The sequence below is a fragment of the Falco naumanni genome, chromosome 11 (assembly GCF_017639655.2).
Source record: "Falco naumanni isolate bFalNau1 chromosome 11, bFalNau1.pat, whole genome shotgun sequence".
Taxonomy (NCBI): Eukaryota; Metazoa; Chordata; class Aves; order Falconiformes; family Falconidae; genus Falco; species Falco naumanni.
Window position 1 is genome coordinate 34,193,516 of NC_054064.1, and position 11,951 is coordinate 34,205,466.

The window sequence follows — 11,951 nt, forward strand, 5'->3', positions numbered from 1 at the left end:
TTTTGCCTCTCTTTCACTGCCTCAGCATTTTTGAATGCACTCTCATGAAAAACAGCCACTATTGGATCCATGCTGGATCATGGAAGCATCTGCCTAATTTACAGAGAAATCTCAGCTTTCTGTTTTCTTTTTTGTTTCTGTAACAAGTATTTTCTGCATTCCAGTGAACTTTCAAATAGAAAGGCAGGCTATTGCGGAACATACCTTTCACAAATTCCTCATTCACAGAAAATAACAGCATCCATGTAGAAAAGCGTTTTCTACCATGTCCTGCGAGGTTGATTTTGGATTTTTATTTTGTTAAGCCTGGAAAATGCATTGCTGTTGGCAGCTGCTTCTGACAAAAGGAAGAGAGTCACACTGTAGTTGTCGGAAAGGCTTGTAACAGTCCTTACAGCCATTCCCACTGGTAGGGTAAGAAGTTAACTGTGTTTCAATCATTTGTGTGAAGGAAGTCAGCAAACCAAAGGTGTTTCAAATGTCTTCGGTAGCCTGTCCCCTCCTGCCTCCCTCTGTCCTTCGCTCCCCCTGCCCCCCCCACCAGGCACTGCACTTCACCAGCTCTGAAGTCTACAGCAGGCAACGCATGTTTAATGGCTACTATGTTCCAATACCAGTGAAATGCAGAATACAGAGGTAGTTAGAATACTCAAGGTGCTATATTGGAAGCTGATCTGAGAAACAAAAATGAGTAAAATATGTTAAAAAGTAACAGCAAAATAAGGTGAGGGGGCTGCCTGCATGGGGACGCAGTGGGCATACGGCAGCGAGTGGTCCTGACGGAGTGGTGCGGGGGCCGTGGTGTTCTGCACAGGGTCAGGCCCCTGCGTGTGTGCCCCTCGCGTGTCTCTGTCAAAGCCGTACGCTTTTGACCTGCCTTTATTTTCTAGCTATAGTTATGCCAGGTGATTTCCTCTGATGGGCAACAGGCCCTCAGGAGCTGGGATTTCTCGTGTTTCAGCAGGTGTTCCTGCACTAAGAGCACTTACGTATATTTACAGAGTCACATTTAAGGTACTGCTGCATTTCTTGGGGGACAGCAGTTTTTACTCTCCTTATATATTAATCAGGTTGATGAAGTTTGTTTGACGTTGCATATTGGCATTCTTGTAGGATCATGGATTAGACTCAGCAGGGTTTCTCGTTTGTCACCGTCCGCACATCACGTCCAGTTCTCTGGCAAGAACACTTTGCTTTCATTTGCAATTACTTCTGCCCATGCTTAGTAGCTAGCACCAGGTGTTTGTTTATATTGTGGCAAGTAAAAGGGCGGTCATTAATCTCATGAAGGAATTAACAGAGGAAAAAACCTAACTGTGATGAAGGATGTTTTACGTCTCAGATATAAGCAACGCCTTCAGCTGAAAGTATCCAGTCCCCTAGGCAACAGAACTTGAAACTGCTGATACTCACCAGCATCACTTCACCTCCGCCCCCATTTTCCACTGTTACCATCACCTCTGTTTGCATTTATCCCATGGGACAACCCCCTGCCAGAGACCAGGGCTCTGTCACACCAGTTACTGCATCAGAGGAAGTTCCTCTTCACCCATCATCTCTGCTCTTTGGCTCTGGTGCTATCTCTGCCGCTTGTCTTCCACTGGTGGTGACACCAGTTTCTGCTGGGACTCCGAGGGAGGAACCACCTTCCTGTGTTTTCTCAGTCTTAGTCCTCTGCCCTTAAATTATTTGATAAGTAGGAATTATTTTTCTGTTACAAAAATAGCAGCAGTTTAATAGGTGACTTTTAAGGAGGGACAGTCGCATGGCTGCTGCAGCTGTCAGCAAGGAGAGAGCAGCTCTGTCAGCCATGTCACACAATTTTTCCACCGTATGTTAAAGGCTGCCCTTCAGTTCTATGAAATCGTGTTTTGGTGGCTCCATGATTCAGCTAAAAACCATTCTAATAATTAGAACCAAATAGTAACTCAATGTGTAAATATAAGTGCAGATTTCATCGCATATTTTGTGAGGGGTGTGAGACCACAGCAGGAATGAAAGAAGTAGATTTTGATTATCATTAATTTATATGTTGAATAACAAATCCCTCTGGGTGTGACCTGCTTAGGAATGTTTGGATGTGTATCCCTTGCAGCCCTCTTCCTCCGAGAAACCTTCCCTGTAGAGAAGTTTCTCCACTAGCAAGAGCTGAACGTGTCATGTTCTCCCGCGCCCCTCGCCGCGCGGCTGGGGGCAGGCAGAGCTGGCCTGCTCTCGGGTTTCTTTGCAGGTGGTTACTGTTCTTCCTCTCCGAATGAGCAGTACAGATCCCAGTGCTGTGTGGCCAATAAACTGAAACCTTTTCAGTTTCCCTCTGAATTACGTGAGAGTCCAAGCTGGCCTCAAACTGAGTGCCAGAAGGGTGCCCAACTGTGGCTCATAAATCAATGTCTTTGAAACTTCCTGCCCAAAATCTGTATTCCTGTTTCTCAGGGCAAATGTAGTTAATTGTGTGCTGTAGTTAATTGTGTGAGCTACTTGTCACTGTTGCGTGGCTGCTGCTTTTTCTCTGCCTGCCCGCTGCCGTACCCGTGCAGCGCTTGGCGCCAGAGCTCGCAGCAACCCATACCGTTGCGCAGGAACCTTCACATGCCGAGGAAGCGCCACCACGCTCAGGGGCTTCCTGCCCAGGTGACGCCGCAGCCATGTGTGTGCTGCCCTTCTCTAACCATCATTCCGGGCCCGGCAGCCTTTAATACAGCCAGGGGTAGTTTATTAACCGAAGCACGAAGGCATCACTAACCTGGTGTACACGCTAGTTAAGGCAGCTGTGCACGTGTGCTGCGGGAGTGCAGCACGTTTACAGGACGGCTGGGAGCTGGAGCCCCACTCCACCCCGGACAGCCTGGCCGCCTGCCGGAGCCAGCGCTGTGCCATGCCGTGCCGGCCTGCAGCGATGGGCCCCGGGGCCAGGCCGGCTGGGGCGTGGGGGGGGCAGGGGCAGCGTGTGCCCGCTGCGGGCCACCCCTGTGGCAGGGCACCCGGGGGGCGTCTGGAGGCTCCCACGGCCAGCGGGGTGGCAGGTGTCTGCAGAGAGCGGCACCCCGCTCAGGTCCGATGGCCTCGCAGGCTCGCTTGAGTCTTTCACTTTGTATCTTCTGCTTTGGCTTATGGATCACACTCAACCCTTGGCAATTATGTTTAAAATTTGACTCTTTTAACTAGCATGCTAACTGCCAAGTAATGGAGGGACTTGGTTAGCCTGAAAGCAGAACAGTGTATCCAGTAATTATTCCCTCGTTGCACATGCAGAATGTCTGCGCCTGCTCTGAGCCGCAGCCCACCTTTGCTGTCGGCGATGCGTCCTGGCAGCATGAACTTTGAGCTTTTCACAGTGCTTGAGAACCTTACACCCCAGCGCTACTGCCGCTTCAGCAAATACGCGGGATGTCCCAGAGTCAGGGAAGAATGTGAGCTGGAAACGGGCCCCGGCTTCAGCTAGTTCAGCCCCTGCCCGAGGCCACCGGGTGCAGCATCTGCCCAACAGAAATGTGTTCTCTCAGTGGCACAAACCCCTGTCTGCAGGAGGTCGTTAACGCAGTGACCGTTTATTTTAGGCTTGGTTTTAGTTTTCACACGCCCCTTTGCTGCCCCAAAATGAAGACACTAATTGATACCTCATTTGATTTCTCTTTTCTTGTCCTTGTGTTACAGGCGAACGGACACAGTTTTGTACATATGGAACACGAGAAAGCTGTGCTACTACTGAAGAGTTTCCAGAATACAGTAGACCTAGTTATTCAACGTGAGCTTACTGTCTAAATATTTTTTTATAAATAGTAAATATGTCTAGCCAGATCTAATGTTCAAACAGATTTATACATAGGAAACAAATTTTTTTGCCAATTGCTGGACCAATGGCAAACAGTAGTGCCAAATGTATAATACTCTATGTTAGTACCAATCATCTTGGAAAAAATATATTAACTATATAAAATATTGTTCATGTGGCTATGTATTAGTTTTAATCGTCAGCCTCTGGCTGTGCATTGGTGCGTTTTTTTAACCAAGTTACTTCTTAAAAGTCAATTTCATATGATTTCAAAACACAGAAGCACATACAAATTCTTTAGGAATTCTGCTGTCCATCAGAAACACTGCCTCAAAGTTGTATATGCCTTTATAAAGATAAAATATATTAACCTGTACTTCCCATGAAATATTTCTATCATGTCACATACAAAAGTATAGAGAAAAAATATTTTCATAAACACCTCAAAGAAAGTATATATTAAATTAAATTTAATAATGTTCATTTATTTTCAATGCAAAGATATTATATGCCTTATGAAAATACCTGTACATATGCAGTGTGTATAGCTGGCTCCATATTAATTAGTAAAAAAATGTCACTATACAGGGTGAGATACTTAATAAATTATACTGTCAACTCTGGGACCTAGATATAAATAACCTACACGGAAATTGGTTAACTTCCTTTCATTTGACACTTCTAGTTGGTTCCGTGTGAACACACTAAGCGACGCGCAGGGAGTTCAGACAGGTATGCTTCACAAGCGGAAGAAGGTTGTGACGGGTGGCAGTAGAACCCCTTTTGTTGCTGCTAATCTTATTACCTAACTTTTTAATTTAAAATTGCAGGCCCTTTCCTTACCTCGCCCATTGCCCCAGTCTTACACTGGTCTGTATTTTCACTGCTGCCCAGCCTCGCTGCACCCACCATCAGCGAGGCTTTAACCTCGATGTGATCCTTTCCTTCAGTCACAGTCTCGTTAATGGGAGCAGATTCAGCCCGGATGTGCCACGCTGCAGGGGAGCAGCGAGTGGCACCGAGCCACCCCGTGGAAGTGTGTGGTTTGGAGCCCTTAGGTGGGAGCCCGGGCGCTGTCCCCACGGGGAGCGCTGACAGCACAGGACTGCAAAGCTGCCGGCGGTTCAGCTCTGCAGACCAGGTGTCCATAACTGACAGCAGGAGGGAAAAATGTAAGAAAATTTCCCACCAGATTTTTTCCAGGGGACCCAGTTTCCATTGACCTGCTGCCACTGATGGCAAGGGACAACAGGGAGAGCCGGCACCTGCTCCAGGAGGGACAGGCTCGCCTGCACCTTTTCCAGCTGGATTAGAAACACCCCGAAAAACCCAGGTCAGAGGAGTGTAGCTGTAGCACGGGGGCACAGCCACAAACATTTTCCTTTTCTGCGTGTAAGAGCCTGTAGAAATTCCTAAACCTTCCTCCTTTTCCCAGCAAGTGCACACTGACTGAGGTAATTATATTTCAAATTCAACTCAATTTCAAAAGCCAATACAGCCACTATGTCCCACGTCTGCTCTGCTCTGCGGGCCTAGTGCTGCTCCCAGAGGTGCAGGCACGTTCTGTGGGGGTTTGCTGCCGGCCTGTGCACAGCAAGCGGGAGGGCTGAGCTGTGGGAGGCGCTGCCAGCATCCCTGGCACCACCGAAAGGCGCTGGCACTGCCCGTTCCCACACAGGCAGCTTGGGGTGCGAGGGCCTTCGCCGGGCTGCAGCAAAACAAAGTCAGGGAAGAGAAACCTGCTGAGGGTACCAGCTGCCCAGCACTCGCTCTGGGTTCGGGTGGCTGAAGAGCACCTGTGCACACAGGAGAGAGAAAATAACCCATACCTAACAATTAAATTACAAATTAGTCAAATAGGTATAGTAGGAACCACCCCCTAATATTATTATGAAGCCCCAACTTTATAATTTCTCTGGTTGGTTTGTGGGGTTTTTTCTTTCTTTCTTTCTGGACTCTGTGGCCAGTGGTGAGAAGCAGAGCCCGGCCAGGCTGTGGCACTGAACCGGCGGGCTGCGTCACTGCGGAGCTGCAGCCCCGCTCTCTGCTCCGCTCGGGGATTTCTTTCATGGTCACTTGGAAGTGACACTTAGACATTGGCATGTAAGTTCCATGTGCTGCGGCTGGCTGCATCTCCCTTTTTCTCCTCAGTCAACAGGAACAATTAAGTGTATTAGTATAAACTTTAACAAAACATAAATTCCAAGCTGACTGAGCAGGTTCCCACATCCCATGAATTTCACCTTATCCAAGCGAGTGTTCCAGCTGGAAGAGCTTCTGTACCACCAGATGCCACAGTGAGCCACAGCTGATCCAAAAATTTACAATTTGAGTAAATGGTTTTATGATATTCAGAACATAGATTTAATAGACAGTTAATACTTTTCAGCAAATTTTTAAATCTTCCTGATACCACAAGCTAAAAAAACTTGCTGAATTCATGAGATTTGGTTTTGGATTGTTGTTTGCCCAGTCTTTTCTGCTTTCAGTTTTCTAGCACATGGATGTAGTTTCATCATGTGCTGTCAAACCGCAGAGCCCTCCTCAACCTTTTCTAACATTCATGGCTTTTCAGAGGCCAAACCTTCCATTCTGAAGTCATCGCTGCCCTTTGAACGCAGAAATAAGGATTTCTTCAATATCAAGTTCAGAAAATTGTGGACACCTACATAGCTTTTACTTTCTTTATGTTGAATGGGAATTCGGTCCCTCAGTAGACATTTATGCATTAAATTCTTCTGTGGAGCTGCCTTTTGTCTTTTCATGCGGAAAATCACTCTTCTGAGGGTGACCGTGCAGGATGAAGCGGCACATCTGCTGTTACGCACGCTGTAGGCACTGCACCACGGCACAGCTCCCCAGCCCAGAGACCCTTCCCTGGATGCCACTTCCAGCAGGGAAACGCAGTAAGTGACTGTGGCAGCTTCCACTGATGCTGCACCACTGCCCGATGACACCATACAGCACACGATGCACCCAGCTGCCCCCCGCAAGCACAATGCCAGGGCGGGCTCCTGAGACACGCAGCAGCATTACACGTACACGTTCCATACGTAGCACCAGAACTGTGGCTGGGAGTTGCAGATACAAGAAGGATGAGGAGGCTCTGCCAGGTAACAACTGACAGGTAAAAATGGGGTAACTGGAAAAAGCAAGTGAGCTTTGGCGCTTGTGAATACCATGCTCTGAGCTCAGGTGGTTTTCTGCAGGCTGAGTTGTGAGAGCTGAAGCACAGTGGCATCACCGGTGGGGCTGTGTGCAGGACTATGACTTGAGATTGCAGAGTGCTTTCGTTAATGAATTATAATCAAAAGGAAATTACAATAAAATCAAGTTAGCGCAGTGGACTGTCACATTTAAGTCCCTAACTCTGCCAAAACTCCCAGTGACACTCTAAAAGGGGCTGGGGGAGAGTCTGGACTCCCAGCTGAAACATATGGCAGCAATACTTTAACACCAACCCACTCTGCCCCAAAAATACCAAATACTTTATTTTTTGCATTATTTTTATTCAAATTGGCTGAAATTATGTTTAGCTAACACTAGTAATATTATGAGCAATTAAAATTACTTAAATGGGACTACTTAGGATTTCTACATTAGGCCTTCAGAAAAACTTGCACATTTATCTTTCCTGCCAGGTCTCCTGTAACCTCACAGACACAACCACGTGCAGCTGGGCACGGGTGGGGTATGACGTTATGCACATGCTTCGCATGTAGTTATGGTATTTTATTATTTTTTTCTACTAAATGCAATTATATGGCAAGTGCTGAGGTCAGGTGGCAGCTCACCCTGAGGTGAGCTCCACGTGTGGGTTCACTTTCATGCGCGTGAATGCATTTTGATCCAGGCAAGCAGAGTCTCAAAACGCAGGTGGTTCCCCTTCTCTAGGCTGCGCAGCGCTCCCAGCCCACGGAGTGCTCTCCCGCACCAACGCAAGCACTCAAACGCAGGATCTTTGTAAAGCTACTGGTGGTAATTTTCCTACCGACTGAAAGGGGCTGTGCTTAGAACCACCCTGGGGAAGTCCAGCCTGCAGCCAGCAGCTCTCCCCCGCCAGCGCGCGTTCCCATGGCAATAGGTCTGTTAGCTGGGAACACACCGTTTGGCTTTTTTAGGCTTTTTTTTTTCCCATGCAATAAACACTTAACTAACACTCCTCAGGGAAGGGCTAGATTAGAAAAGGAAGCCTGATCAGTAATTCCCTCATCCTCATTTTGCAACAAGTTTTAAGGGTCTCAGTGGTCAGTGCCACTGTTCCCATTCTTGCGCTACCTGCCGTACCCCCCTGCGGGGCCTCCTCCACCCAGCGTGCTGTGCCAAAACCCCGTGGCCAGATGGGCAGGAGCTCATTTGCTTTTCCGCAGTCTTGTTACAAGGCAGCTCTTGTGGGGATAAAAGAAAGGAGCAGGGGGAGAAAAAATGCTGTTTCCAAAATGCTTAGTTGTTTTTTTTTCAAAATAAGGAAAGAGCAGCGCCCCAGGACACCTGCAGGGCTCACCGGTCTTCATAATTTACACCTTTTCCCATTCACAGCTCGCAGTGTTTATCTGGGTGTTGCTAAACTCTTGACATTTAACAGTCAGTTGTGCAGAACAGTGACCATGAACGTCGTCAAATCTGCTCTGGTGTTTTCCAGGATATTTTTAACATGTCCATGTCTATGCTTGGTGGCCCTACGCTAGCTCCCGGGGGGAGGCCAGGGTGTGCCAGCCAGGGGCGCAGGACAAAGCTGAGCATGTAAGCGACAGCTGAGGGCAAGGTCCCAGCGCTGGGAGCAGCGCATCCCTGGGGCGGCACAGGCAGCCCCTTCAGGGGGTCGCTGGGGACACCCAGCCTGCCCCACCGCTGAGGCGGTTGTAGGGCAGCCTTCTTCCCAACAGAGTGAAAAGCCTTTGGCCACGCTGCTCTAACAGCTGTATTTCCAGCTCATACAGGAACATCTGGAAAGTGAAATCCCTCATGTTACAGACCACCACGAATCTTCATGAGCCCAAAGTCCAACTCAGAATTGCAGTATAAAACATCGAGGAGGTTGGTGTGCTGTTGCTAGTAAGCACTTTGAAGGTGAAGACGTTCCTTGGTTAAACCTCTCTGGCTTGTAATATAGCATTTAGTTACCTTATGCAATCACAAAAATGCGTACTTATGGATGTGTGTATATATATGTATGTATCTGATAGAGATATATGCAACAGTGAATGCAAAGGGAGTATTAAATGACAAACCCTACCTATCAGCCGGCTCGCGTGCAGGCTCTGGTCTCAAGACACGACGCAAGGTCAGCAGCAGGAGCGCTGGGCCTCAGGGGAAGTAACCGCCTAGAGGAAAAGGGCTAGAGCCCGGGTGCGGCGCTGCCCAGCCTCCTCCATGGAAGGAAGCTGACAAGCAGCGGGGCTGTGTCCCACCACCGTGCCACCCCTCTCCCGCACTGCCAGGCAGGCCCTGTAAAACAGAAACGGGGTTAGACACAAGTATCCAATTGCCACAGTCGGTGACGCGGTCGAGGGCTGCGGAGTTGCCACTTACCTTAGCAGCAGCTGTAACTGGTGGGATTTTACGTTTCAGGATTCCCAAATGAGAATAACATTTTATCTGAAGTTTGAGCTCCCTGCCCACGGGCTGGTAGTGTGCACCACGTCCCTGTCCCGCCTCAGCGCTCTTCCCTTCTGCCTTCAAAGATTTAATTTTAAGCAAATGCACAAAGATGTATGATTTCATTTTTAGGCAATTGGATTTAAGGATTAAATTTCACTTGTCAGTCTTGCCAGTGTGAGCGGAATACAATGTAACGATACAACTTTCAGGCCAGTAGTTTGGATAGGATACGAATTAATTGGTGGTTTGGTTTTGTTTTGAACACCTTTGGTGATGGCGGGCGTCAAGCCACGTGTGCGGCACAGCAGTGGCATGCAGAGGCCAGGCGAGGACGCCCGCGCTCTGCCCCGCCGAGGGCGTGCAGGGCGGCTGGCGGCAACTTTCATGGAAAAGCAAATTTCAAAAAGACACTATTTGCCAATCATAGAATTTAAATAGTTTCTCTTAAACAAAAAACCCAAAACAAACACCACACCCAAACCAAAAAAAACAATTGCTTTTTGCCAGTCCTCTTCCTGGACAATTCCAGCGAATATTCTGGAAGTGAAAGATGTCATTGCATTGCGTAAGAATTTCCCCAGCCCTTGTAAGGTGTTTTCCGCAGCACCACAGCCCGGGCACAGCCCTGCAGCACACGAGGCTTCATCTCTGTCAGTCGGGGCCTTCTCTGTCTCTGTGCTGGCACGTCTGGCTTTGCCCCCAACCCCTGGGCAGAACAAACGCTCTCATCAGTTCGGTTTTCTACTTGTGAGTACTGTATCCAGTTCAGAACCAACAGCTTACTTTAATAAAAATTTTACCATTTTATAAAAGACATGTTTAATTATGATGGAGATGGCTGTATTGTAATTAATATTTTGAGATAATTGTGATTTTGAGCTTAAATTATATACAGAAAATGGTCATTTTTGTATGTGTTAAAAGATTGCTATATTACAAATGACTAACTGTACTTTTCAGTTTAATTACAGTATTAATGTAAATAAAGCTGAATGAAGAAATATTTACTACTTTATTAACATAGATTGTGAATGTACTTAATGTTTTTTGCAGTATAAAGACTTACTGAACTTGAAAGCTGCTTCATTTTATGTGCAGAAAGGTACTTCAAAATTATATTTTAAATCTATTGATTCAGTGCAATCAATTATATTGTTAGTTCATTTGCACATGCAGGTTGTATCCTTCCAGTTTTATTTCATGTATGACACTTACCCGTAAGGTGCATATTGTGTTTAGAATGCATTTTGCAGATGCTTCTGTACATAAAACAAATACAGGGACTAAAACAATGCTGTGCAGTGTATAGCAGAGCCATTTTTCGGCTTTGGTGTACCCAACTTTTTCAGTATTTAAAAAAGTGTTTTGAATAACATTAAAAAGTCTCTTTATGGTATAAATAATAAAACCGTCACCTTATTGTAATTCATTTTTGTCATCTTTTACTCAGAGGGAAGGACCGATTCCCATTACCAGATAGGTCAGAGACCTCAAAATCAAGCTGCCTCCCTTGTGCAGCTGTAGCTACTGGTGAGCCATGACATACGGAAATAGAGTGGCTGCAAGCTTGTGAAGCCGCTCAGCAGCTGCTGCTTGGGTGCCAATCCGTATGAAAGATGGGAAAACACGAGAGGGTCTGGGGGATGACAGCAGCAGTTCCACCACCTGAGTAACTACACAACAGCTCTTACCTGTTTGAAGCCCAAACAAGGCACACAGACACGATCACGTAAGTTTACCAGGAGCCGCCTTCCCCTTCCCTCTCCGCTGCCACCCCAGTCCCTCTCATCTAGAGCAGGTTAGCGCCAGGCGGCGGCTCCAGCCACGCTCCGGTCCTTCTCTGGGGGTGACAGGGTACAGCGGCGTGCAAGGTGCCTCAGCCAGCCTTGCTCTTCTTGGATGGTGCTCGCTAAATCTCAAGACCTGGAGAATGAGTTAAGTGAACGTCTCCAGAACTGACATAAAATACAAAACCTGGAAAGGTTGAACCGCATTAAATTTTGCTGCATTACTGAAAGGACAAGTGGAGAAAGGAAAACGCTTCCATTACACACTTTTTTTTTGCCTCCTTATAAGCACATACCGCAGGAAGGATACCCACGCGATGGCAGCCTTCGCACAGAGGCTGCATGGCAGAGCGCGGCAGACCTCTGTCCCTAAAGCTCCATGAGGGTACCTGTCACTTGAAAGCTTTTCCTGTGTTGCAAAGCAGTAAGCAGTTACAGTCAGGAGCAGCAGCTGTACAGAGGGACAGCAGCAAAAAAAGTGGGAGAAAACAGACAACGCTGCTCAAATACCAGAAGCAAGGCAGCCACCTCGGCCCGGCATCATGCCTGGCCACATGTGCTGTGCTGCCCACAGCACCCACGCGGTACAGGCAGCCGCACAGCTCCAGTGACAGGCGGCTGGTCCTTCTCTGTGTGCTTATGGCAGCACTCAGTGTAGTTTTTAAGAAACCAAATGCCACCAACAGGAATCCATCCGGTACCTGTTTCAAACCCATTTCTAATGCCTGGAGCAGCCTGACAGAGACACAATGGCTCGGCAGTCACAAAGCCACCAGCCCTTCCTTTTATAT

At 47.6% G+C, this 11,951-nt stretch overlaps 1 protein-coding gene across 5 annotated transcripts in view; it reads left to right on the forward strand.

The window, feature by feature from the left end:
- The window catches only part of LRRC7 (leucine rich repeat containing 7), a 182,456-nt gene extending 171,658 nt beyond the window's left edge, over window positions 1–10,798 (forward strand). For 4 of the 5 annotated variants that reach the window (XM_040610695.1, XM_040610688.1, XM_040610689.1 and 1 more), the window contains one exon: window positions 3,655–10,798. In XM_040610695.1, coding sequence (XP_040466629.1) covers window positions 3,655–3,762 — 108 coding nt within the window. In that variant the 3' untranslated portion in view covers window positions 3,763–10,798. The remainder of the gene's footprint in view (window positions 1–3,654) is intronic. The other variant, XM_040610690.1, reaches the window with a different exon arrangement.
- The last annotated feature ends 1,153 nt before the right edge of the window (window positions 10,799–11,951 follow it).